The sequence below is a fragment of the Larus michahellis genome, chromosome 1, assembly GCF_964199755.1.
Source record: "Larus michahellis chromosome 1, bLarMic1.1, whole genome shotgun sequence".
In the NCBI taxonomy this organism is placed as follows: Eukaryota; Metazoa; Chordata; class Aves; order Charadriiformes; family Laridae; genus Larus; species Larus michahellis.
This window is the reverse complement of record NC_133896.1, coordinates 128916734-128938706: the sequence shown is the minus strand read 5'-3', so window position 1 is coordinate 128938706 and position 21973 is coordinate 128916734. Positions and strand designations below refer to the sequence as shown.

The 21973-nt window shown below is 52.3% G+C and overlaps 1 protein-coding gene across 13 annotated transcripts in view; it reads right to left on the bottom strand.

Moving 5' to 3' along the window:
- The window catches only part of BCOR (BCL6 corepressor), an 83178-nt gene that overhangs the window by 22615 nt on the left and 38590 nt on the right, over positions 1–21973 (bottom strand). For 5 of the 13 annotated variants that reach the window (XM_074603868.1, XM_074603832.1, XM_074603841.1 and 2 more), the window contains exons 2-8: positions 16499–16628; positions 14884–14962; positions 11137–13968; positions 10352–10405; positions 9680–9863; positions 1279–1560; positions 529–882 (exon numbers count right to left, since the gene is read on the bottom strand). In XM_074603868.1, the coding sequence (XP_074459969.1) occupies positions 529–882; positions 1279–1560; positions 9680–9863; positions 10352–10405; positions 11137–13968; positions 14884–14962; positions 16499–16584 (3871 nt within the window). In that variant the 5' untranslated portion in view covers positions 16585–16628. Of the gene's footprint in view, positions 1–528; positions 883–1278; positions 1561–9679; positions 9864–10351; positions 10406–11136; positions 13969–14883; positions 14963–16498; positions 17148–19695; positions 19777–21973 lie in introns of those variants that run through there. The other 8 variants (XM_074603879.1, XM_074603903.1, XM_074603913.1 and 5 more) reach the window with 8 other exon arrangements.

Below are 21973 nucleotides of genomic sequence, written 5' to 3'. Positions count from 1 at the left end.
TGTATACCCTGGGAAAGGCGGGGAACGCAGCAGTGCCGAGGGTGCTGGAGGCGTTGGGTTCCCGAGATCAAGAGCCGCTAGCTGAGCTGATGCTCTTTCAGAGGGTCACAGCCCCTCAAATCCTACGTGTGGTTAAATGCCCTTCCACCGCCTAGCAGCCTGTTTGCTCCCTCCCTCGCCCAGAAGCATGCCTGCGTTGTACGCCACCCCCCGCCCCAGCTCTCCTCTAGAGACATAAATTCATCTTCACGTTATCTATGAAAGAGTATTTAAAGCCAAAACACACACACGCACAAACACATAGTTACACACACATACACAAACACATTTTCTTGTCTGCCAAATATCAGCTACAGTGCAATTCTTAAAGAGGAGGTGTCAGTCCTTATACAAATTGACATCTACAGAAAAAAAAATAATATATAATTTAAAAAAAAAAAAAACTCTCGACAATTCCTTAACATCGGTGGCAGCATGCGTCACTGTAAATGCTAAAGCCGTCTGGTTTCCCTAGTAGTCTCTGCATACCTTGTTCATTGTCACTTGTTTTGAGGGACTCTTCAGACCAACTTCTATTGCTTTTGGCCTCTGACCTTTTCTTGGTGTGCCTTTCTTCTGTGAAGTCTTTGACCTTTGCAGTGGCCTCTGGCTGAACAGCCTCAGCTAAATCTTTCCTGCTTTGCCGGCCCAACTTGCCGGACGGGGATCTCTCTGGTGACACCTGCTGCTCCCATAGTTCCCTAAGATGCTGCAGGTGACGCTGCTTTTTGGGATGGAGCCCTGTTAATTCAATGCACACCTTCAGGTTGGTCACCTCATTACAATTGGGCTCTTCTAAGTGGTTAGAGGAATTGTTTGTCATTTCCCTCTCAGGCCAGTCATCTAATGGAAAAATAACTAAAAATTAATCAAAAAGCCCCCTCAACTTAAAACAAAAGCTACATTTCACTTTCGGGGCATATAGTCTCAGCTTTACCACCACACTATGCATTTTAAAGGTTCGCTCATTAAGGGTTACATGCACTACAGTAACTTGCACCGCTGTGGCTACAGTGTCCAACGACTAGTGCTTTACCCTTATATGCCAAGATTTTTATATATACATATATATATACACATATATATACATACATATATATACATATATATAATTTTAAGTGAAATGACAGTGCTCACATTAGTAACTATCAAGTTCAAAAATGGAAACACATTAAGCCAAAGGGACGTTCCTTTCACAAGACATTCCTTGAGAGAGACCAAAGCAAAATGCTGCCTTACCTTTGGAGTTCTTCTTCTTTTTTGCTTTTGATATAAGTTCATCCTGCAGTTCATCCACAAAGTTTTCATTTTGGCTGCCATCATTTTGCACTCTCTCACCAGAGTGTTTACGCTTCCTGTCCAGACGTGGACATGGATGTTGGCCAATATCTTCTGTTGGCTGGTCTTCCGCTTTTTCATATATAGAATGCCTCTCTAAATAACATTGCTCATTTGAGAGATCTTTTTCCTCTGGAGTTTCAAGAAAGTGACCTTGGTTGTTTTCTGTACTAGTAAAGTTACCTAAAAATGAAAAAAACAAACACCACAAGACCTAATAAATACAAAACAATTCATTGTGAGAAAGCTACGATCTCTGATCTCTTCAATGTCATCTCCACCATGACTTATGGTTTATGAGGCATGCAAATAAACACAAAACCTTACTTCAGAACAAGCCTCCTCTGGTCAGCCTAAGGCAGGAGTTTCCTCAATGGCTAAGTACAACCCCCCAAAAGCGCAATACTTCGTGTTGTTTTTACATCAATTTAAGAAGCACAACATTCACAATACTTGTAGCCATCGAAACATCACAATATGCTTTTTTAAATACAGAAACATCTTCAGATATCGAAAGCGCAGACCCTTTTCAGAAAGCGACCCTGCCCCCCAAAACCATGATAAGTAATAACCCAAGCTTCAACTGTGCAATGACTTTCTTTTCAGAAATACCTTCTGATGATAATAAAGTATCAGTCTTCCGCTGATTCGTAATCCTTCCCTAACTTATCGCATCGAATTGCAGAGTCTGACTTAAAAGCTTTCGTCCCTTCTTCTGGAGATACAAATGGGATACGGAGCACGCACACACGTACACGGGAATACCACTAAGAATAGCTGTGATATTTTGCAAAAAGCACTACTCGAATCCAAGGTTATAAAAAGGCTTCCTCGCTTCAAGTAACCAGCCAGTCACCGTACATCACATGATCTTTGTCACCTCCTTTTAAAAAAGACCTCGCTTTTTTCAGGCAATATTTCCAGCAGCAGCAACTGGGTGAGCTTTGGAAAGCTTACAAGAAACTAGTCTGACAAACTAGCCCCAAAACACCTACGTTGCCATGCTTGCCCTACGTTCAGCTTCCCCTCTCCAGTACTGTTCCCTCAAATTTAGAGACAGCTTAAGTGATTTTAAATGGATGCTTGCTTAAAACAGCAGTTAATCATCATCTTGAACAGGTATTTTTTCTTGCATTTAAACCGCACTAGCCGAGGCACAGTTAGGCAGACATGGGGCACAGACTGCAACACGGTTAATCAGCTTCCTATTTACAATTCTCACAAACAAGTTGCTTTTCCCAGGCGTTTTAGCCCTCCTGGCTGACCAACACTCCTTCTGCACGTCTGCCGCTCTTTGGCAAACTGTCCGTATGCTCCGTCCTACTTCCCCATGGCTCACTGCCCCTTTTCCTCTTCCTCGTCCTTGCCTTTCCTCCTTCTCCCACTTCCCTTCCTGCAAACACATTTGGTTTCCTACCTGGACTCCTGACAGTTTCCCTTCCCTCCCCTTCATCCTCCCAGTCCTTACTCAGCTTCCTCCCCGGTACAGCCTGGCCTTCAACTTCTGCTCTTCCCCCTCCACAGCCCCCCTCTCCCCTCTGAGACCCACCACACCAGTGAGACCCACCACACCAGTATCCAGGCCCTGGCAGCCCCTGGATGCAGCCCAGTTGCATCCCGCCTTATCCCAGGAGCACCTTTCTACAGCTCTGCCAACATCTTCTGGCTTGACGACCGTCCTTGAAATCCCTGTTGTCAGCAATGGAAGGCTGAGGCGGAGAAAAAAACCTCTCCGATGAGATTTTTCTTCGACACAATTTGGAAAAGTCTCCAAGTAGCACCTAGGGCTCTGGAGACGTTTGCAAGCACCAGAGCATCATTTTTACACTGCCTGGGAAGCTGCCTGCAGGGCTGCTTTATAAAACGGCAGAAGACATTTGGCCAAGAAAAATCAAAACAAAAGTTGACTTTTTCCAGGCGAGCGGAACGCTCGGGCCATTCTGCTATTTGGCGATGCTCCTCTCCACAAGGCCGTCTGGCCAACACCTGCTCCCTTCAAGACTTTAAAACGCAGTTTGTCACACTTCTTCCAGCCAGCAATGCTGACACGTTCCAGAGAAAAAAGTCTCTCGGCTTACTATGACTGTGCCTCTAAATCGCCAGTGTCACCCCCCGACACCAGAAGGAAACTGGCAATACCCTGTGTCTGCACATCTGGCACAGAGATGCTGCCCAACAGCTGTACCCTACAACCACACCACCCGCACCGGCAGCCCTGTTTCACACAGCGTAAAAGAAGCTGGACCAGCCACGTTCTAAGTAGCACTTTAGAAATGCTTCTATCAGATTTCACTTTACGTCTTTCATGCAACCTGCTACTTTTCCCCCCCTTTCATAAGGAAACATTATACTTATACGCTCGGTTTCCCCGGACAGACCCGGTAAGAGCACTCCTCCACCCCGCTCCCGCTCTTCATAGCCTTCATGTCTCCGGCGGGTACCAGCAGCTACACACTGCGGTTCACACCGAGAGTCGGTAGATCAGGACGGCTTTCCTGCTCCTAACACCGTCTGGCCTGAGAAAAGGCAGGCACATCCTGACCAATTCCCAGAGAAGCTTTCGCAGGGTCAGAGGAAGTATCAGGCTGTAAGGAAGGGTGGGGGGAGGGGGGGAGTGATGGTCTTAATCTTTGGGGCTTGCAGGAAACAGCAAGCTAATTCCAGCCCGCCACCACCAAAAGCGACCCGCTGCAAATTAATTCCTTGTCTTATCTGCAGAGAGGACTTGGCACAGGGATGCCGAGCGCTGCTCGCTCCAACTGTCCGTGCTAAAAAATTAAAAAGAGGGGAGAGACATTTTCTGTAACCTCTCTAACAGCCTTTCTCCGGGGCTCCGCGTGCCACTGAAAACAGCACACACATTGAAGTTTATCCAAAAAGCCCTCGCTGCCAGCTGCTCTGCCACACCTTTGCTCTCCGGTCACATCCGAGGGGGACATCCCCCCCCCCCCGGCCACTAGAGCTCCGTCTCCTTGGCTGCTGAGCCAGAAATCCCTCTCGAGGACTGCCCGCCGCCGCACACGCGTCCCTGAAATCCGTCCCGCTACGTGCGGTTAAGACCATTAGAGAAGCGACATCTCCGCACATTAATCCAGGCTTGCGTAATCATCCTGCATCCACAGGGCAGAACGGGGACAGCGAAGCCGGGCAGACACGTCCTTGCCGATCCGATCTCCTCTGCTGCTGCCACCGCCGCCGCTCCCCGCCTCTTCCACAGCCGGATTTTCACCGCGAAAGAACAAAGGTCGGCTGCCGTTCGGGACACGGCCATAGCCCAGGGGCTGCCAAGCTCTCCGCGCCGCTCACACGGACACATCGCACACCCAGAGGGTTTATTTTCCCCTTGGCACAGCGGCGGCAGCCACCTCACGGGGCACGGGCTCTATTAATATTTTACCACCGGATTCCATCCACTCCGTCCTCACAAACTGTTTTGCAAGCAACCCGGATCAGACACGACGGCTCCCCAAATTAAGATACGCATGTCAACATGAGGCACGGCAACATAAGCATATCTTGCGTGCCAAACAAAGACAAGGAGAATTTGTTTGCTTTTGTTCACCCCACCCCACCCCCCCCCACCATGTATCTACAACATCCTTTCCTCGCCCCGAGGAAGAAAACAACAAAATACTTGGGAGTTTTCTTATCCTCATTATTCAAACAGTGACGAGGTAGCCAGAAACACAGGATAAATGCTGAGTTCTCATAGCAACACACCTCTATGAATAAGGAGATTAAACTCCTAAACGTCTTCCTTCCTCGAGCCACCGGCCTTTGCCAGTCTCACACCAGCTGCCGAGAACCAGCACCAACAACTCAAAACCACTTCTCACTGTCCTACCCAACTAGAAAACAAGGAAGAATGAACCAGATGCTTTTTCCCTATACGGTTTCTGCCTGAAGCGGCGTCTCCTCAGCGCACGGTCTACAAACTCACGAGAAACAGTTACACGCACGCACAAACGCGCTACCCCAAAAAAAAAGCAAAAAACTTTCCTTCCTTTTTCCATCTTCCTGTTGCCGTCAGCTGCTTGAGGCCAGGCCCTCCCATGCGATGCAAACAAGGAAACATAGAGTTTAAGCTGCAATTCTTTTGTTCAAATAACATGGCAGCTAAAAACAGCCTTTCCTCTTCCCTGGAGCAACCTTCTCATTGCGCTCACTTACGCAAGGCACCCTTTCTTCATCCGAGAATGGTCACGACTATCCAAAGGCTAAACCCCAGCATTCGTCACGGAGATCACAACATCAGTAAGAAATTCCCCCAAGTCACCTTCAGCATCTAATTCCAAGCATCCCACGGGGCAGAGGGAACCCAGCCGATTTCATTTTTCCCCTCCAAGCACCTCTGCTTGGGAACCTTCCACATTTGTTTCCCCCTGCCCAAGCCCTCTGCGCTGCGCAAACAAGCAACGCAACCCCCATTCTCCCTGCGCAGACTTCTGATTTTTTCCTTTTTTTTTTTTTTTTTTTTTTTTTATGCACTATGTCCCATCGCAGGAAGGTAATAACTGACCGGGGCAAAGGACATGTTTACTGTCTCCATCTTTCATTTGCTCAGGTATACGCACAGCCCAGCGAGAAAAGCAAAGCAGCGGATTACCATGCAAAGGGACACCGGCACCTCGCTCTGACGCCAAACATCAGCTCTAAAGGCTCTGGCACGTCACACCATTTACTTTCACCCACAGAAACTGCTTTAACTTTTCCCCCATGACCTCATGCCTTAAGATCAAGTTTTTAACATATCGGGTTTTATTTTTCCCAGCTAAGGCTTAAACGGGCAGTGTCTTCCTCCTATAAAATTAGCTAAACGGTTAATCACACTCCTCGCTCAAGAAATTCGCAGCTTGTAGAATTTATTCAGTCTTTCACACTTGGGTATGATTTTTTCAACACCGCTAGAAGAGCTTTGTTATGAACCGACATGCGATCATCACATGCCCGTATTGATGCGCGCGTCCGTGCCAATAGCTTAAATCACTTGATCTCTGAACAATCCTATGACTCATGACATATGCATCCCATAATTTATCATGTTTGTGCTATGGAAATGCACCGGAGCAGCATCGCCTCAGCAACATTTACAAGTCACCTTGGCAACACAAAGCAGCTTCGCGGCTGCTCTCAGAACGCCCGGCAGAACCTAAACGAGATGGGAGAGAATTAAAGCACTTCTACTTTACTCCTTAGCTTTAATTGCTCATTAATTAGCTAACGCGGCTACCTCCCTTAAATCAGGCCTTTGGAAAAAAAAAAAAAAAAAAAAACAAACAGCAAACAAAACCACGTCTTTTACCCTTGTCCAGAAGGCACGATGAAGCTTAAGAAGGCTCTCGGTACGGGAAAACCATGCACCGCCAAATCAGAGGAAAAGTTCAAGGAATTGGATATTGTGCCTTCGCTTGCTTCAAAAAAAGTCCGTACGCGTGCTACAACAGTAGGAAAATGAGTAAGTCCCAGGGCAAGCTAAAAAAAAGGAGTTTCCATCCCATCAGATGCCTCTGTAAGCATCACCTGCCTGTGCGTTACTTCGCCTTTTGTTGTTGTCGTTGTTGCCGTGGGGCTGGTGGATTCAGAGGAGCCGAGGGGGCGAGCAGCTGCCGGGGCCCCCATCAGCTCCTTGCGCTCCACCACTGACTGGCGCGGCGGCAGCGGCGCAGCCCTGACAGCCGGCTCCGCGCCGCAATCACAGTTTCAGTTGCGGTTTTCCTCTTCCCTGCCGACACCGGGCAGGTGAAGCGCTCGCAGCGGAGCCGGAGCGGGGGGGGGGGGGGTGTGTCACGCTGTTTTTGCTCCTAAATTCCCCACTCCCGCACAGGACACCAGTTTGTAGCTTTTAGCCAGCGCTGGACGAACGCTCCGTCAAACGTGGTGAAACGTCTTTCCAGCAGCGAGATCGCTTGCAGGGGCCAGAAAGGAAAACGGAAGAGGTTGCAAACCATCAGCTAGCTGCTGTTTGAGAGCTTTAAAGCCAAAGGCACCCTCAGCGTGCTTAGAAATCGGGAGGGCCAGGGAAGGCGAGGGATAAGCAGCCCTGGCTCTCGCCAGGGGAAGAGCGGGCAGAGCCCATCGCCCCTTTGGCCAGTTTCTCGGTGAGAGATGCATCAAGACGGCGGGCGGCTCAAACCCCACCAGAGCACAGGCCACTACACTGGAGGCGTTCAAGAAGTGTGAAACTCGGCTTCCTGATTTATCAGCTGCTATCCTGCGGGGCAGGAGGTGAACCCACCACCATAAAAAAAACTTCTACTGAGAACTGGATCTGTACCAGTAAGTATTTGCTGCCGTGAAGGCAGAAGAGGAGCTCCCTCAGCAGAACAGATCCGTGCTTTTAGGAGTTTAGACATTCGGCCAGACTCCGAAATAGCCTGTTAAGTCAGAGCTAATTAGGAGAGGAACGAACTAATGTACTAACATACTTTCCCTGCTTCCAGTGGTTATTTAACAGTCTCAAACACATTTTAGCCAGCAGATTCAAGTGCTGGAGACCTCACTAAACGATCAATTTAAGGATGCACCGCATCATCAGCCTTTTGCAAGGATGAGAGGCGGGGTGTTTCAGCCAACGATGCTTTAATGCTCCCCCTCCCCGCAGCACCCCCCCCCCAGCAGCATGCCCCACGCCCCCGGCCAGGCTCTCCCTCCCTCCCCTGCACCCATTGCCGACCCCGCAGACCACCGTCCCCCTCTGCATCCCCAGACCCATCTCGCCCCGATGCCCCAGACCCACCCCGCTGCTGCTGCTGCTTTCCAGCACACCCAGGGTGGGATTTAACAGAGGACATCACCACGGCACCCTGAGCCTGCTGGGGAGCAAGGGGGTGCTGCAAGGGGAGGAGCCGGGGCAGCAGCTCTCGGCTTTTGCACAGGGACCGTAAAGGCAACGGTGCCTTCCTCCCCCGAAGCTGCCTCCATGCAGCTGGGAGAAGGGAAAGCCCGCTCAGCTTCCAGGGGCTCAGCCTCTCCCCATCCTGGTACCTCCTCCCCTTCCACAAGTAAAACTTTCCCTTGCTCTTTTGCCAGGCCGATTCTTGTTGAGGCCGCTATTCCAGTGACAGCCACACCACAGTAACTCGATTTCGGTGAGTAACCGAGCAAGTACGATTGACCAGCATGCTCTCTGCCAAAAGCATTATTTAAAGACCAGAACAATAATTCAAAGTTATTAAATTGCCTGAATGAAATTTTCTACTAGCCCCACTCATGAATCTCCACCTACGGAGGAGCACACTTAACCAACGAGTTACACAATGCGCGCGCGCGCGCACACACACACACACACACACACACACACACGATGCGGTCTGCAGTGTGTTTCCTCTTGTTTTGCAATACTTTTCAGCATAGGGTTGGGGTTTTTTTCCCTGAGTTGTTAAAAACAAAGTAGCAGCAGGAAGAACTGATCCATTCCTTAATTATACAGGTAAAAAAAAAAGAAGCTGGGAAATTGATGGAAGCCAGATGCTTACCAAGAGTTTAACACCAAAACAAAAAAAAGAGACAATTTTTCTTGCATACAGTAAAAAAAAACAATACCATTTAAGTTTGTCTTGCTTTTAGGACAGTGTTTCTAGCACGCAGCCCTCTTGACACCTTGCCGCAGCCTAGAGGGAAGAGCCAGCCCCACCGACCCCACAGGGAATTTCACAGGCCCCCACACACACACACATGCCTGCGAGGACCTGTGCTGGCCACCCCACACACCCCCCCGGCCACCGCAGCAAGAAGTCACCCAGGCACACTAGTTTCTCAGAGTTTTGAGTTTTACAGGCAGCCTTTATAGACAAGCCAGCCTGGCAGATGATGTCCTTCCCTGCTCCCCATCACCCTTCTCTCCTCCATCCTTGCTTTGCCTGGAAGCTGCAATAGCGGCATTTCCCACAGCTGCAGCACCTTCAGGAACCTAAACTCCTTGCTGCCCCTCACTCTGCCCCCATCTCCTTTCTTCATTTAAAACGTAACCTTAGATCTCCGCTTTCACTGGCTGATGTGGTACTTCATGGATTGAGCAGAACAGACACGGTAACTTTGGTGACAGTTAACTCTCTCTCCTGAAAAGCGGGTACAACCATAGCCAGGAACTTTCAGACCCCGAAACAAGCACAGAGAGCACCAGCCATGCGCGGCAGCTCCGTACCTGCAGAGCCTGAGGTGACAGTGACTTTAACCAGTGAGACACCAGTGACTTTAACACCCCGAGAACACCAAGACTGCGCTGCCCACCCAGCTTTGCCGCAAGCTACCGCGGCGCAGAGACACGCGTACGCGCTTCGGAAAGCCATCTAAATTCGCTTACATCTGTCATTGTCATTTTGGTCAGCAATGGCATCTTCCAGAGCGACAGACTTTGGCTTCTTTTCACTGTTTCCTTTCAAGTTTTCCCAGTCTGCCTGGCTGAATCTGCAGACCTCTGAGTCTTTGGTAGCTGTTTGGCCTTCTCTCTCTTTCATCTCCAACTCTGAGAAGCGCATCATTGCACGCTAGAAAGAGAATTGATATGAAAAAAAAAAAAAAAAAAAAAGTCTTGCGATAAAAGCTACTTCATTTACCTTACCTTATATGAAAGCATTTCCAAAGGAAAAATCGGCTCAAAACCAAGGTTTGAGATAGATAGCTAGGGTAGCAGTTTTAACACACCTGACTTGTAAAGCAGTGTTCTAGCATCTATATGCAAATAGCCACACAATTCTTTCATATATAAGCATATATATATATATGTAAGATATATATATAAATGTATACTGTATATAAAACAAAAACGTTCTGTTTTGGAGGTAAAAAGAGACAAAAACAATAAGAAAAAGAAAAAACAAAACAAAACAAAACCAAAAAGAAAAAAAAACAAACACAAAACCGTACAATGAATAAAGACGACCATGGCCCACAAACTTCCCTTTGTGTATTTGGAAATGAAATTTAACTCAAAGGTTTATGTAAGAGTCTAGTAATAAAAATTTGAAGAACTGACCTCACAGTAAGCAGCAGGTAGACATAAAATACTGTCCTCTTGTAATCCTTCCATCTATGTAATTAAAATGGGCACTCAATGGATCATTTAGATAATTTCATCCATTTTTATAAGCATAAACCAATTCTTTTCTTAACAATGCAAAAACAATTTGGCTTAACTCATCCCTTCATTAAAAGTAAAATACCTTAAGGATATTCCTACACGGTATCTGTCTGCCATCCCTCGGCATCAACCTCGACACCGCTCCTACTCTTTCCTTTACGCGTTTCGCTTGGCGCAAACGTTGCCTGAGACCCGCTAAATGCATGGCTGCGACTCCTCTCCATCGAGCGGCACGTTTGGCATACTAATCACAACTTCTGGGTACGCTCTGCTAGCTGGCACTACAGGCCAGCCGAGAAATTACAGCCATCGCTAGCGCCAAGGTAACATGCATGCCTGTCCGACTCCCCTCCGCAACTGCACAAACATTTCATACGTACATTAACATTTTTCATCAGGTCTTAGCAAAAGCCCTTTAAAAACCTTACTAGCGCGTGCACACGTAAAAAGCCATACATACTATTCTTTACAGCGCCTGGCTCTCATTAACAAACTTACTTCGGCTACTTAGAACCGTTTCTGGCGAGTACGCCCTAGCGAGAAAAAAAACAAAACAAAACAAAACAAAACAAAACAAATCTGATTTCTTCTCTCAAACTTTAAAACTTGACTGCGACTTGCCACAGAGAAATAACGACAAAAAAAAAAAGCGCGGCGGTCGTTGGACCGCGCGGACTCACCTGCAAGGCCCGCTGCTCCCGGCTGAGCTGGCTGGAGTCTGCGTACAGCTCGGTCGTCACACACTTGAATCGATCACCTACGTAACCGGCGGAGTTCGCGATCCTCTTGGCCAACTTGGACGGCTTGGGCTTCAGGATTTTGCCATCGGCAGACTCCGCGTCGTCGGCTCCGTCTTTGGTATAGCTCTGGTTGGCGTCGATGCCGGGCGGCGCGGTCCCCATGCAGAATGGTTTCGCCTCCTCCTGCACCTTGCCAAAAGCCAGAGCTGGAGCATCGCTCTCGTGAGCACCTTCCAAGAAAGTGGGCGAAGGCTGGACCGCCACTCTCTCTTTCGGCTGGCTCACAGGCAGGTCTTCTTTCCTTAAGCCGAACACCGACGAACTCTGGGCTTGCTTGAAATTATAGGTTTCGTGAAGATCATTACTTCTTCCAAACTCCTCTCTCATTACAATAAAATCTCTGTGCTGCGACGCCTGCTCTACCTTGTGCTTTGTAGGGTCATTAGCCTGATTACTGCTTTCTGTAGCAAAGCTGGCTTTCGTTACGTTTGCTTCACTTTTAGCCTCTTGCTCGTCGCGCAGAAGATCTGGGAAGAGGTGCTTGTCACTTTTGGCTGAGTTTTTACCGTGGCTGGAGCTCTGGTGCAATTTCAAGCTCTTGTCGCCGGGCACGTCGAAATGCACCTTCCCACCGCTCTCCAGGAGCTCCGGCAACCGGCCCCTCAGAGCCGGGTCCTCGTAGCGGACCCTCTCGTGCGACCGCGACCTCCTTTCCACCTTCTCCTCCTTAGTGATCTCCAAAGCCGAATGCTGCAGCAGCATGGGGTGCACCATCCCCATCCCCAGGGCATCCTGGTAGGTCATGAACTCCCCACGCCCCGCCGGCAGGCTGTAGGGGAGGCCAGGTTTGGGAGCCAGGTGGCCAGGGTAGAGACTGCCGTTGGGCAACAAGACGGGGTGCGGATACACGTGTCCTTTCCCGTGGAGGGAGAGGGGACTGATGGCTATCCCCTCCGGCACCGGGTACGGGAGGTAACTCCTGGGGTAGGGCAGCGGCGGGGAGCGGAACGTCTCGTTGTGGGGCAGGAAGATGGGGCTGGAGGCCAGGGCGGTCTCGCTCGCCTTGAAGTTGGCTTCCTGCCCGCAGGACTTGGCCACCTTATTGCTGTGTTTCGCGGGGGTGGCAACAGGCTGCCCGACGTGCTGTATGACTGAGGCGGTGCTCTCTGCGGAGCTCCGGGATGTCTTGGCGCAATCCACGTTGGCGTTGGGAGCTGGCGATGCCGACGCCGGCCGCCCCCCTGCCGACACCGTCCCCGAAACGCTGCCGACGACCGCCTCCGTGCCCCCCATCCTGGGGCAGGAGGAGCTCCGCTGCTGCGGGATCACCCAGTCCAGCGCCTTGTTTTTCAGCTGGACGCTCTTCCCACTCTCCTCGCCGGGGCTGGGACCGGGAACAATCCAGGAGGAAGGCGCCGTGCTGATAATTTCAGGCCTGTAGATGGGGCAGCCGTTCCCAGGAGAAATAGTTTCCTTCTGAACGATGTCGCTGCCGGGCAAGTGCGTCCCCCCTCCCGCCCTGCCGTGCACCAGCACCGTCGGTGTCATTTTCTTACCATGGTCTGACTTGCTGGCTGTTTCCGCGTCGACGACTTTTGCCGACAAATCCAGCGGTTTGTCAGTGACGTCTTTGGTGGGGGTCTGCTTCTCCAGGAGTGGGGGGGACCGGCTGTCTTTCCGCTCGTGGCCAGCTTTCCGCGCATGGGGGGCAGCTGGCGGGGGGGCATCCCCGGCATCGCTGCCCTTGGGGAGCTTCCCGTTGGAGAGGCGGGAGGGCGGGAATTCACCGCCGACGTTGACGTAGGGCTTGGGGAGGGTGACGGCGGAGGAGGGAGAGGTGGTGATCCTGGGGAAGTGTTTGTGGAAGTCGGCGTAGGCATCCCCAACCTGGGCGGGCAGGGGGAGGCGGGGAGATGGCCGGGGCGAGTGGGGCAGCAGGAGCGCAGGGTCAGGCGGGATGTTGGCAGGAGCCGGCTTGGCGGCAGGGACCCGGGGCTGCTTGCTGCTCTGGATGTGGGGGTAGGCATGCGCGTCCACGGGGCCAGTGCCAGGGCTGACACCCATCTTCCACGACAAGCTCTTATCCGGACAGTGCACCAAAGGCGGGATGGCCGGCGATGCCGAAGCCGTCGAGAGCCTCATGGGCGACGCCAGCGACGAGGGGATGTGGGGGGCAACGTAGTGGGAGGGAGGCAGGTATAAAAAACGTTCGCCGTTCGTACACACGGGCGAGTAAGCCAGGTGCTGCGGTAAGCTGTAAGTGGACTGCTGAGGTAGCAATGCCTTGTACATGTTCAACGAATACTTATTTGGTGAGTCAAGGAAAGGGTATATGGTGGGCGTCGCGCCCTCCATATAGGGGTTTACCCAGGGGAGCCTTAGGTAACTAGCACCATTGACACCGAGGGGACTCTGCTTGTCACCCGCAGCTCGGTCCAAACCCAGCGTCTCTCCCGTCGGGACAGAGTTTTTTTGTATTCCAGGTGGCGTTTTGTATATAGCGCTGAAGCCATTCGGGGCTTTTCCAGAGACAGCTGCGTTTTCTACCGCTTCGGGGGGATTAGACTTAAACTGTATCTCTGGATTTCTTTCAGGAGTAAATCCCAGCCCGGCTATAGAACTCGTAGCATCCCGTGATTTTTCTGAGCCGAGTCCGCACAAGCTGGAATAGACAATACTACTGGGGACTCTGAGTCCTTCTCGCATGAGTCCAGACCTGTCCATACTCAGAGCTGTGAGACTGTCAATGCGATGTGCTGTAGTCGCATCCACCTTTACAGAACAAGAAGTATGTTACTTTCACATTTCGCCACAGTGACTACCGCTCAAGCTACAAGACACGTCAGCACTTGGAAGAGAAACGATACCAATGCAAACACCCTGTTTGTTGGGAAAACACACAGAGGCTGATCGCACTGGAGAAGGGGAGAACAGGAACCTACGGAGCAATATTTATCACCACAAACAGCAATACAACTCTCTCCGCACCCAAAATCCACCAGCCAGAAACAAAGGCGTGAGGACCCGTAGCCCAAGAAGCCACAAGTGGCCCCGAGATGATGCTCGGTGGCATCACTCCCACGTGGTAACAGGCCCCTCAGCCCCAGCCCCGCCAGAGCACAAGGATGTCAGATGGCGGCGTGGAGAGTGGGAAGGGAAGGATGGAGAGCTTCTCCTCCTCCTCCAGGACCTCTCCCTCCGCCACAGCTCTGCTCCAGAGCTCGCCACCGCCACACAATTCCCGGGGCAAGGAGGTGCCTGAGGATGCAGCACGAAGAAAAGTCCACTGCTGAATTTTGTCCCCATTTGCTGCTTCCTGCATATGCTCGAAAGAGGAGAAAACCACCAACTCTGCTGAAACAGTGATGCACTTAACACTTACGCGAACTATTCCCATTAGACACGCGGGGATGCTGCACGACATTATTCGTAACAGAGCAGAAGTAAGAACATGATGTCATACGACAATGCACCACCACAAAGTCAGCGTCAAGAGATTAACGAGATGATAAATAAACAAAGTCCCATCTCACTGTTTCACAGAAACAAATCGTATGTGCCCAAGTCTGGCTAGAGGTAGTTTAATCATTCCTCCAAATGGATCACGTAATAATACCCGGGGGTGGGGGACAGGGTGGGGAGGACAGGCACAGATTTAGCTACAGCATGAAGCTATAAACTTCTTACCACACTGTGATTCAGGTGATTTTCTTCTCTCAACTCCAGTCTGCTTTTCGGCGCATCGCCATCGTTAACGGGAATTTTCCTATTAAGAAACAGAAGCTTACTATTTGAAAACATCCTGTGCATCTCAGATCAGTGAAAGATTATATTACCTCCATATTTTGATTCCCCTAGAGAAGTCCCGTATGATACCGTACTTATCCTCCTCTGTACCCCTGCACCGGCAAGGACTTCAGAAAGCAAAGACCATTTGAAGACAAGTATAAAGGGTTTTGACAGCAAGAGCACGCCATGCACACCTCAGAGCAGCCTCTTTCAACGCGAGTGATTTTTGTCAAGGTCTTCTCTTTTGCCCCTTGCCCTTTTCTTTTTGCAAGGAGCGAATACCCCATTTTAAACACACCCTGTTCATAAACACTGCCGAGGAGAAAATTAAAACACACACGCTAATATCATACGAACGTCAGCTGTTCCATGCTAAAGAGGGAGCTGCACATCTGTGCCATACCAGTGTTGCAGCACTGGGACTTGTTATCACAGAAAGCGCCGATAAAGAATATACCTTAGTGCCAAATTTCAAATCCCAGGGATAAAAATCGCTGACGTGCAGCAGAAGGAAAGTTTCAGCATTACCCAAAAGAACTCGTTTCAATCAAATGCTTAAAGGCACATCATCAGCTTAAAGTAGAAATGTGATTTTAAAGTATTTGTGTATTCGTTTTTATAAGAGTCACCTCTCCTGCAAGTGGCACGTAGTACCATTACCCCTGAAAAACGGGGAGGAAAGGGGGGGGGAGGGTGCAAAGGCAGAGTGAGACGTTTAGCTGTTTTCCTTCAGTTTCCATTTGCAAATAGTTTTTCCCTGCAAAGACCAAAAACCTTCCCCAACTTCTGGGAGGCCTTTTCCCACAACAGTGAGAACACGGGCTCAAAGAGAAGACACAGAAACACTAAAACCGCATGGAACTGGCACAGAGAACCACGGGGTACCCGCACCTTCAGTTCAGCGTCGTTTTGCTTTTTAAAAAAATGGGGTTTAAGGGAAGAGGACACCAGCCAGTGCCCGCATCACCCCACCAAAAATTACACAAAACTGTCATTTTAATCATCGAATGAATGATATTCAGCAGGAAAAAAAGGTGGGGGGGAAGAGAGATTCACTTGTGGGATATGGGAAGGCCACTGTTCCTATTTCCCGGGACAAGCTGTTGGTCCCCAGGCAGGGAACACCAAGGCGCAGGCGGGAGCCCCTCTGCCGTACAGAGTCACCGCAAGAACGCGTGCACTATTTGGTTTAATTCCCCTTCACGAATACGAAATAATAAATTAATTGTAAAAGCGCGTTTAAAGGCTGCTTTGGGGAGTAATCTCTTTAAAGGGCGTCCCTGCTTCACTGACCCAGGTTGCCTGTTAAATAGTAAATCAGCGGCTGGCTCTACCGCTCTCAGGCACATCGTGTTTCTCCCCCCCGTCCCCCCCAACTCCCCCCTCCAAGCCGGGCTGATCTCGATGCAAGGCGGCAGCTATCTGCTCCAGCATTAGGGAAGCGAGCGAACTCCGAGACCTCACGCTGCAGAATTACAGTGTGGTTTAACTTGCCAGAAGCTTAAATATTTACCTGTCTTCATTAATTCCACACATGCGGACCCTTTCATTGCTCATCCAGCTATGAACGTTGCCATACAGGGGAGTTGCAGAAAGCATGACGTCTTCTTAAAAATCGCCGCTTTTCTTCACGGTTTTATATTCTATTAAAAGAAAAAAAAAGAAAAGAAGAAAAAAAAAAAGTTGAGCAGATTTGTCTAGGAGGAAGTGCAAACATCACGGCGGAGCAGCCAGCCTCCCTCCGGGTAATTAATAATGAATGCAGGATTGGTGCGGGGAGTGAGCTGCCTACGTTAACCGCTAAGGGAGATACCCTGCAATAAAGGAGCAAATTGAGGGCATTTATAGGTCAGAGGAGATGGATCTTTTCCCCAGCGCGCATCCAGAAAATTAAGAATCATTCCAGGCTGACGACAAATAAAAAGTTTCCCCGCTGCATTTCATTTGAACAAGAAACGACTCAGCCGGCCCAAGTGCACACCGATCCCCGAACCTTCGTCTCTCCCACAGGCTGAACCACGGAGGGAGATCCCACGGGCTGAGGGGAACACGCGAAACTACCCACAGGCGCTGACGGAAGCCCCAGCCTTAGGAACGCTGAGGAGCAGGGGCGCATCGCAAGGGCAGCCCCATACCGTGTGCGCGTTAGGGACGCCAACTGCTGATAAAAAGCGTTCACGCGAGGACTTAAGAACTGAAGAGACGCTGCTAGAGAAGGGATCTAAATAAAAACCTCCCCTTTAGCGTCTGCACATGACTAACTTGGAGAAAGGGGTTAAAAATAGTAAGTGGGTTGGCGAGCTCCCCACCCCTTGATTTGATTAAGCACCGAGCCCTGGTGGCTTCTGCATCGGAGCCGCCGCTGCTGCTGCTGCTGCTGCGTGTGCTTTCAGTAATTCAATGATGCCTGCTCACTCCAGGGAAAGAAATCATTAGCAAGCTCGCTGGAGAAGTATTAGCAGTCCGCGAGGATCGGCGCTGTGTGCAGCCGGAGAGGCAGGTGAAAGGTAACCGCATTTTCGCGTCCATCCAGCGGCAGAGGGGGAACGGCTTTTTCCTCCCCGCCGCCTCGCCCAACGCCACCTCCGCTCGCATTAAATCCTAGTTTGCTGCATGAGCGAAGTGTCAGGACAAGCTGCGTTTTATTAACAGGATTATCGCGGCGCATGATTTATTCCAGTGCAAGATTTTAATTGCTCTTCGGAGGTTGAGTCGTTTCTTTTGACTGAGCTTCAGCCTGCATCCTGCTGCTAAATGCTGGGTTAATAAGTAGGGGGAGCCTTTAATGCACAGGATATCCCTCAGCTCTTCCTCTCTCTCAAAAATAGAAGCCTTTAAGCGGGAGGCATGATACTCCTTTTACACACACACACACACACACACACACAAGCCAGTAACGGGCGATTGACCACTGGGAGTTTAATGCCTAACGTCTCCCAAAGCATCCATGCTTCCCCAGCAAACTCATTTCCTTTGTCAGGCTACAAAATATGCAAATGACCACTTTGGCATTTAATGGGGAAGAAGCCCAGATTGGGCCTTTAACACAATACTTCACACACGTTCAGAGAGGTTGAAGAACTGAAACGGCAGGAAAGCCTTGTTCCCCAACACTTTTTTCTCCCCTCAGAGAGGCCTTTTGTGCAAAACTCCACGTCTGGAACAAATGTATATTAATGAAACGGCGTGCTGACCCTCCTCTCTCCAGAACGGTTAGCCTTCCCTAATGAAGTCTGCAAAAATTGCTGCGAGGAAACAAAAATCCACGGAGATTAGATACCGCGCTATCATTCAAAAGGAGTTATTTCACTGGAAAGACGGTTTCTGGACAGATTTACTGGTTTCCAGATGCGCTGCTCGTAATGTTTTCAATAGAGGCAGCAGCAGCACGGAGAGAGTGATTTAGGGTTTTACATAAGGTTCGTAGCCGCCCCGTGCGTGCTGCCTCACCCGTGAGGGACGGAGGCCGGCTCGGAGGAGACGGGACTCCAGTGGCCCACGGTCCCGCTCCCCTCCGGGGGCACGCGAGGCCAACCCACGCCTGCGCCCGCCTGGTTTCCTCGCTGGAAGTGTATCATTAAGATAAGACGCGGTGCCTGAATTAGAGCCCGTCAATCCCCTGACATGTGCAGATAGCGAAATGCTGAAGTTGCACCCGGGGGGGGGAGCTTCCCCAGCAGCAGCAGGGAATCTGGAGGCCCCACATCCCACCACCACCGCGGGAGCAGGGCAAAGCCCACCAGGGTGCAGGGACGCGGGGAGGCGGTGGGAATGTCGCAGGGCCCACCCGGGTGGGTCAGAGCCCGCGCCCCGACGGCTGCCAGCCCCTTCCCCAAAGCCACCCCCTCGGCACTCGCCGCCCCGGGTGCGCGGTTCTAATCGCCGCCCTGATGAACTTCTTGTGAACTGTTTAAAAGTGGAGGTCTGCTGAACGAGCAGCGGCGCCACTGCCAGCCATAATTTCATTGCAATAAGCAGCAGACTTTTAACTCTTCGCACGCCCCTTCCTTCCTTCCTTCCCTCCTTCCCTCGCTCCCTCCCTCCCGCCCCTCTCTCTCCCCGCAAGCGGCCGCCCCCGTCGGGGCCGGCGGCTCGCAGGGAACTCCGGCGGCTCGGCCGAACGCCCCGTCGCTGCGGGGACGGGGGGGACGGGGACGGGGGACCGGGAGGGAGGACACGGGGGGACCGCAGTTATTTATACCCAGCTTGTGTGGGGGCGCAGCCGCCCCCCCCCCCCGCCAATTATACAACCCCGACGGCGGGCTGCGCGCCCCGAGCGGTAGCCGCAGCGGAGGAAACCGACGACACGTCTCTTTCTCCCTCCCTCCTCCTAATCCTCTCCGCCTGTCACCCGCCGGGCCACCGCGGCTTCCCCCCCCCCGCCCCCCCCGCCGCTGTCAGCGCGCCCCAGAGCGCCGCAGCCCCCCCGCCTACCCCCCTTTCTCCCCGGGCCGCCCCCGCTGCGCTGCGCGGCGCGGGGCTCGGCCGCCGGAGAGCGCACGGCATTTCCTCCGGGAGGTGTCTGGCCGATAAAGCCATTTGCGGCTAAATATAGACGGTGATGCACGGAGGAGGGAGGGAGAAAAGGAGGGGGGGAGCGGAGGGGGGGAGCGGGGGGGGGGAGAGAAGCGAGACGCCCAACGCACACGCGGGTTCCGCAGCGATGCCGCCGTGTGAAACCAGTTGTGAAAAGCGCCTGCAAGCACTAACCTGCCTCCCGGCGTGCTGCCGAGCGGGGCCCCGGCGTGCCGGGGCCGTGCCGAGCCCCGCCGAGCGCCCGTCGGTGCCCGCGCCCCGCCGGGGCAGGCGGGGCCCCCGCAGCGCGCCGTGCCGGGCCGTGCCGGTTAAAAAGGGAAACGTTCGGGTCTCCCTCGCAACGTCAACAGACTTTTGGCAGCCATTGACGCCAGCAGCAGCGGCAAAGTTTTTTTTTGTTAACGCGCTCCTGGCGTGGAAAACGAGAAAAACCCGATGCCCGCGGGGAGGGGAGGGGGGAGTGGAAGGAGGAGGAGGAGGAGAAGGAAGACGCCGCTTCTCCGTGCCTCCGGGGGAAAAGAGGAGGGGAGGGCAGCACCGCCCGGGCCGGGGCAGCCTCTTCTCGCCCCCACCCCCGCGACACCTTCCCGGCCCCGGGGTGTGCGAGGTGAAAGTCTCGGCGGGGAAGCAGGAGGAGGAGGGAGAGGAGGGGATACGATGATGATGGAGGAAGCCCGGCTGGCTGCAGCGAGCCAGGAAGCGGGGCGGGAGGAGAATTGCAGCGGCGCACGAGTTCCCTTTTGGCGCCTTTACTCTTTTCCACCTCCGAGCTCCGCCTGGCAGCCCGCCAGTTTCCACTGCACAAGCCACGGAGCCGCCGGCGGCGGCGGCAGCAGCAGCAGCCGGCGGCGGGGAGGGCTCAGAGAGGTAAAAAAATAGAAGTCTGCGAGCCCCGGTGGCACCGACGGAGAGGGCCCGGGCGCTCCGGCAAACAACCACGGCCTTTCGGAAATTAAAAACGATGCAATAAATTACCTGGCTCTGATTTTCCACCCACACCACCACCACCGCCCCCTCCCGCCACCGCCGTCGCCGCCCGGTTCCAGGCCACTGGAAGGATCATTTCTAGATTTGTGAAAATCCCTGCGAGAGGAGGGAAAAGCAATCGGGGACTCGTAGCGATCTACTTCGATTAGCCCTCAGCCCGCTCATCCGGAGTTTGATTTAAAGGGCAGCGCTCGTACGGTATTTATAAGCTTAAATACGGGCAGCTGCTTATGAATGTGTTTAGGTACCTCGTTTATCTTGTTACCTCCGACTTACATATTTACGAGTTATAAAAACAACGACCTGTGCCACCGCTAGAAAGGAGACTTTAAAGACGCTGTATTGCTGCACCGTTTACAATGCGCCGTATAAAACTCTGGCAGCAGCCAGCGATCTAATATTAGACAAGTGTTTAAAGAACAGGGGTGGCTGCGCTTTTTTTTTAAAAAAGAAAAAAAATACCATGGGTTATTTTATGCAACCTCCACACGGCATCACCGCTAGCGACACGTTTTGTAAACCAGTGGAGGAAGCTGCAGACTAAGTAGCCGCCGCACGGATCCGCGGATTAGAGAAGAAGTTTGACCTTTACCCGGGACGTGTGGCATTTCATTTAACCATAAAGCTAAGCACAATGCGCCAGCGAGATCGCTAAACCGATTTAAAATACATATTGAGTCATGCACGACGGTAGTGCATTTCGGTTTAGGCAGCACGCAGGCAGCGCAAAGGGGATCGGCGTCTATTTTAAGGCTCCTGTCGCAGCCACCCCATCCCTGTCCCCGTGTCCCCGTTCCCCCGAGTGTGTCGTGTCGTGTCGTGTCGTGTGTGTGTGTGTGTCCCCGCGGCTCCCACACGTGTCGGACGGCAACCTGGACATTCTGCGCGGAGGAGCCGTCCGAGGGCAACCGGGGCCACCGAGCCACCACAAGCGCCGTCGGGGCATCCCCGGCCCCGCTGGGCATCGCTGAGGATGCCCCGACGGCGCTAGTGCTGGCACCGACTGGACGGAGACACCCCCCCCCCCCCCCGCTTCTGCTCTGCCCGCAGCGGCCCCCGCGGCCCCCCGTTCCCCGCCCCCCGCCTCCCCCCCGCGCCGTCTGTCACGACTTGGACCCTGCACAGACAGTCGCTGCGCCGTAGCGGCAGCGGCGCTTTCCCCCCTTTCCCATATGCTGCGAGGCGAATCATTGCATCGCTCTCAGCGCCGGCGGCAGCCAAAAAGGGAAAAAGAAAAAAAAAAAAAAAGAAAAGAGAAAAAAAAAGTTTCCGATTAATGATAAGCCTAGGAACTGGGGAAGGGGGCGGGGGAGGAGGCCAATAAGGGAAAGTTAAAATGGCTGGCGATCCTTCAAATAACCCTGGCCGCCTTCCCCCGGAGCCCACACGGCGCTGCCTGCCGCGGAGCCCCCCCGGGGAAGCCCCGGACCCTCAGAGAGAGAGAGAGGAGGCTACCCCGGCACAC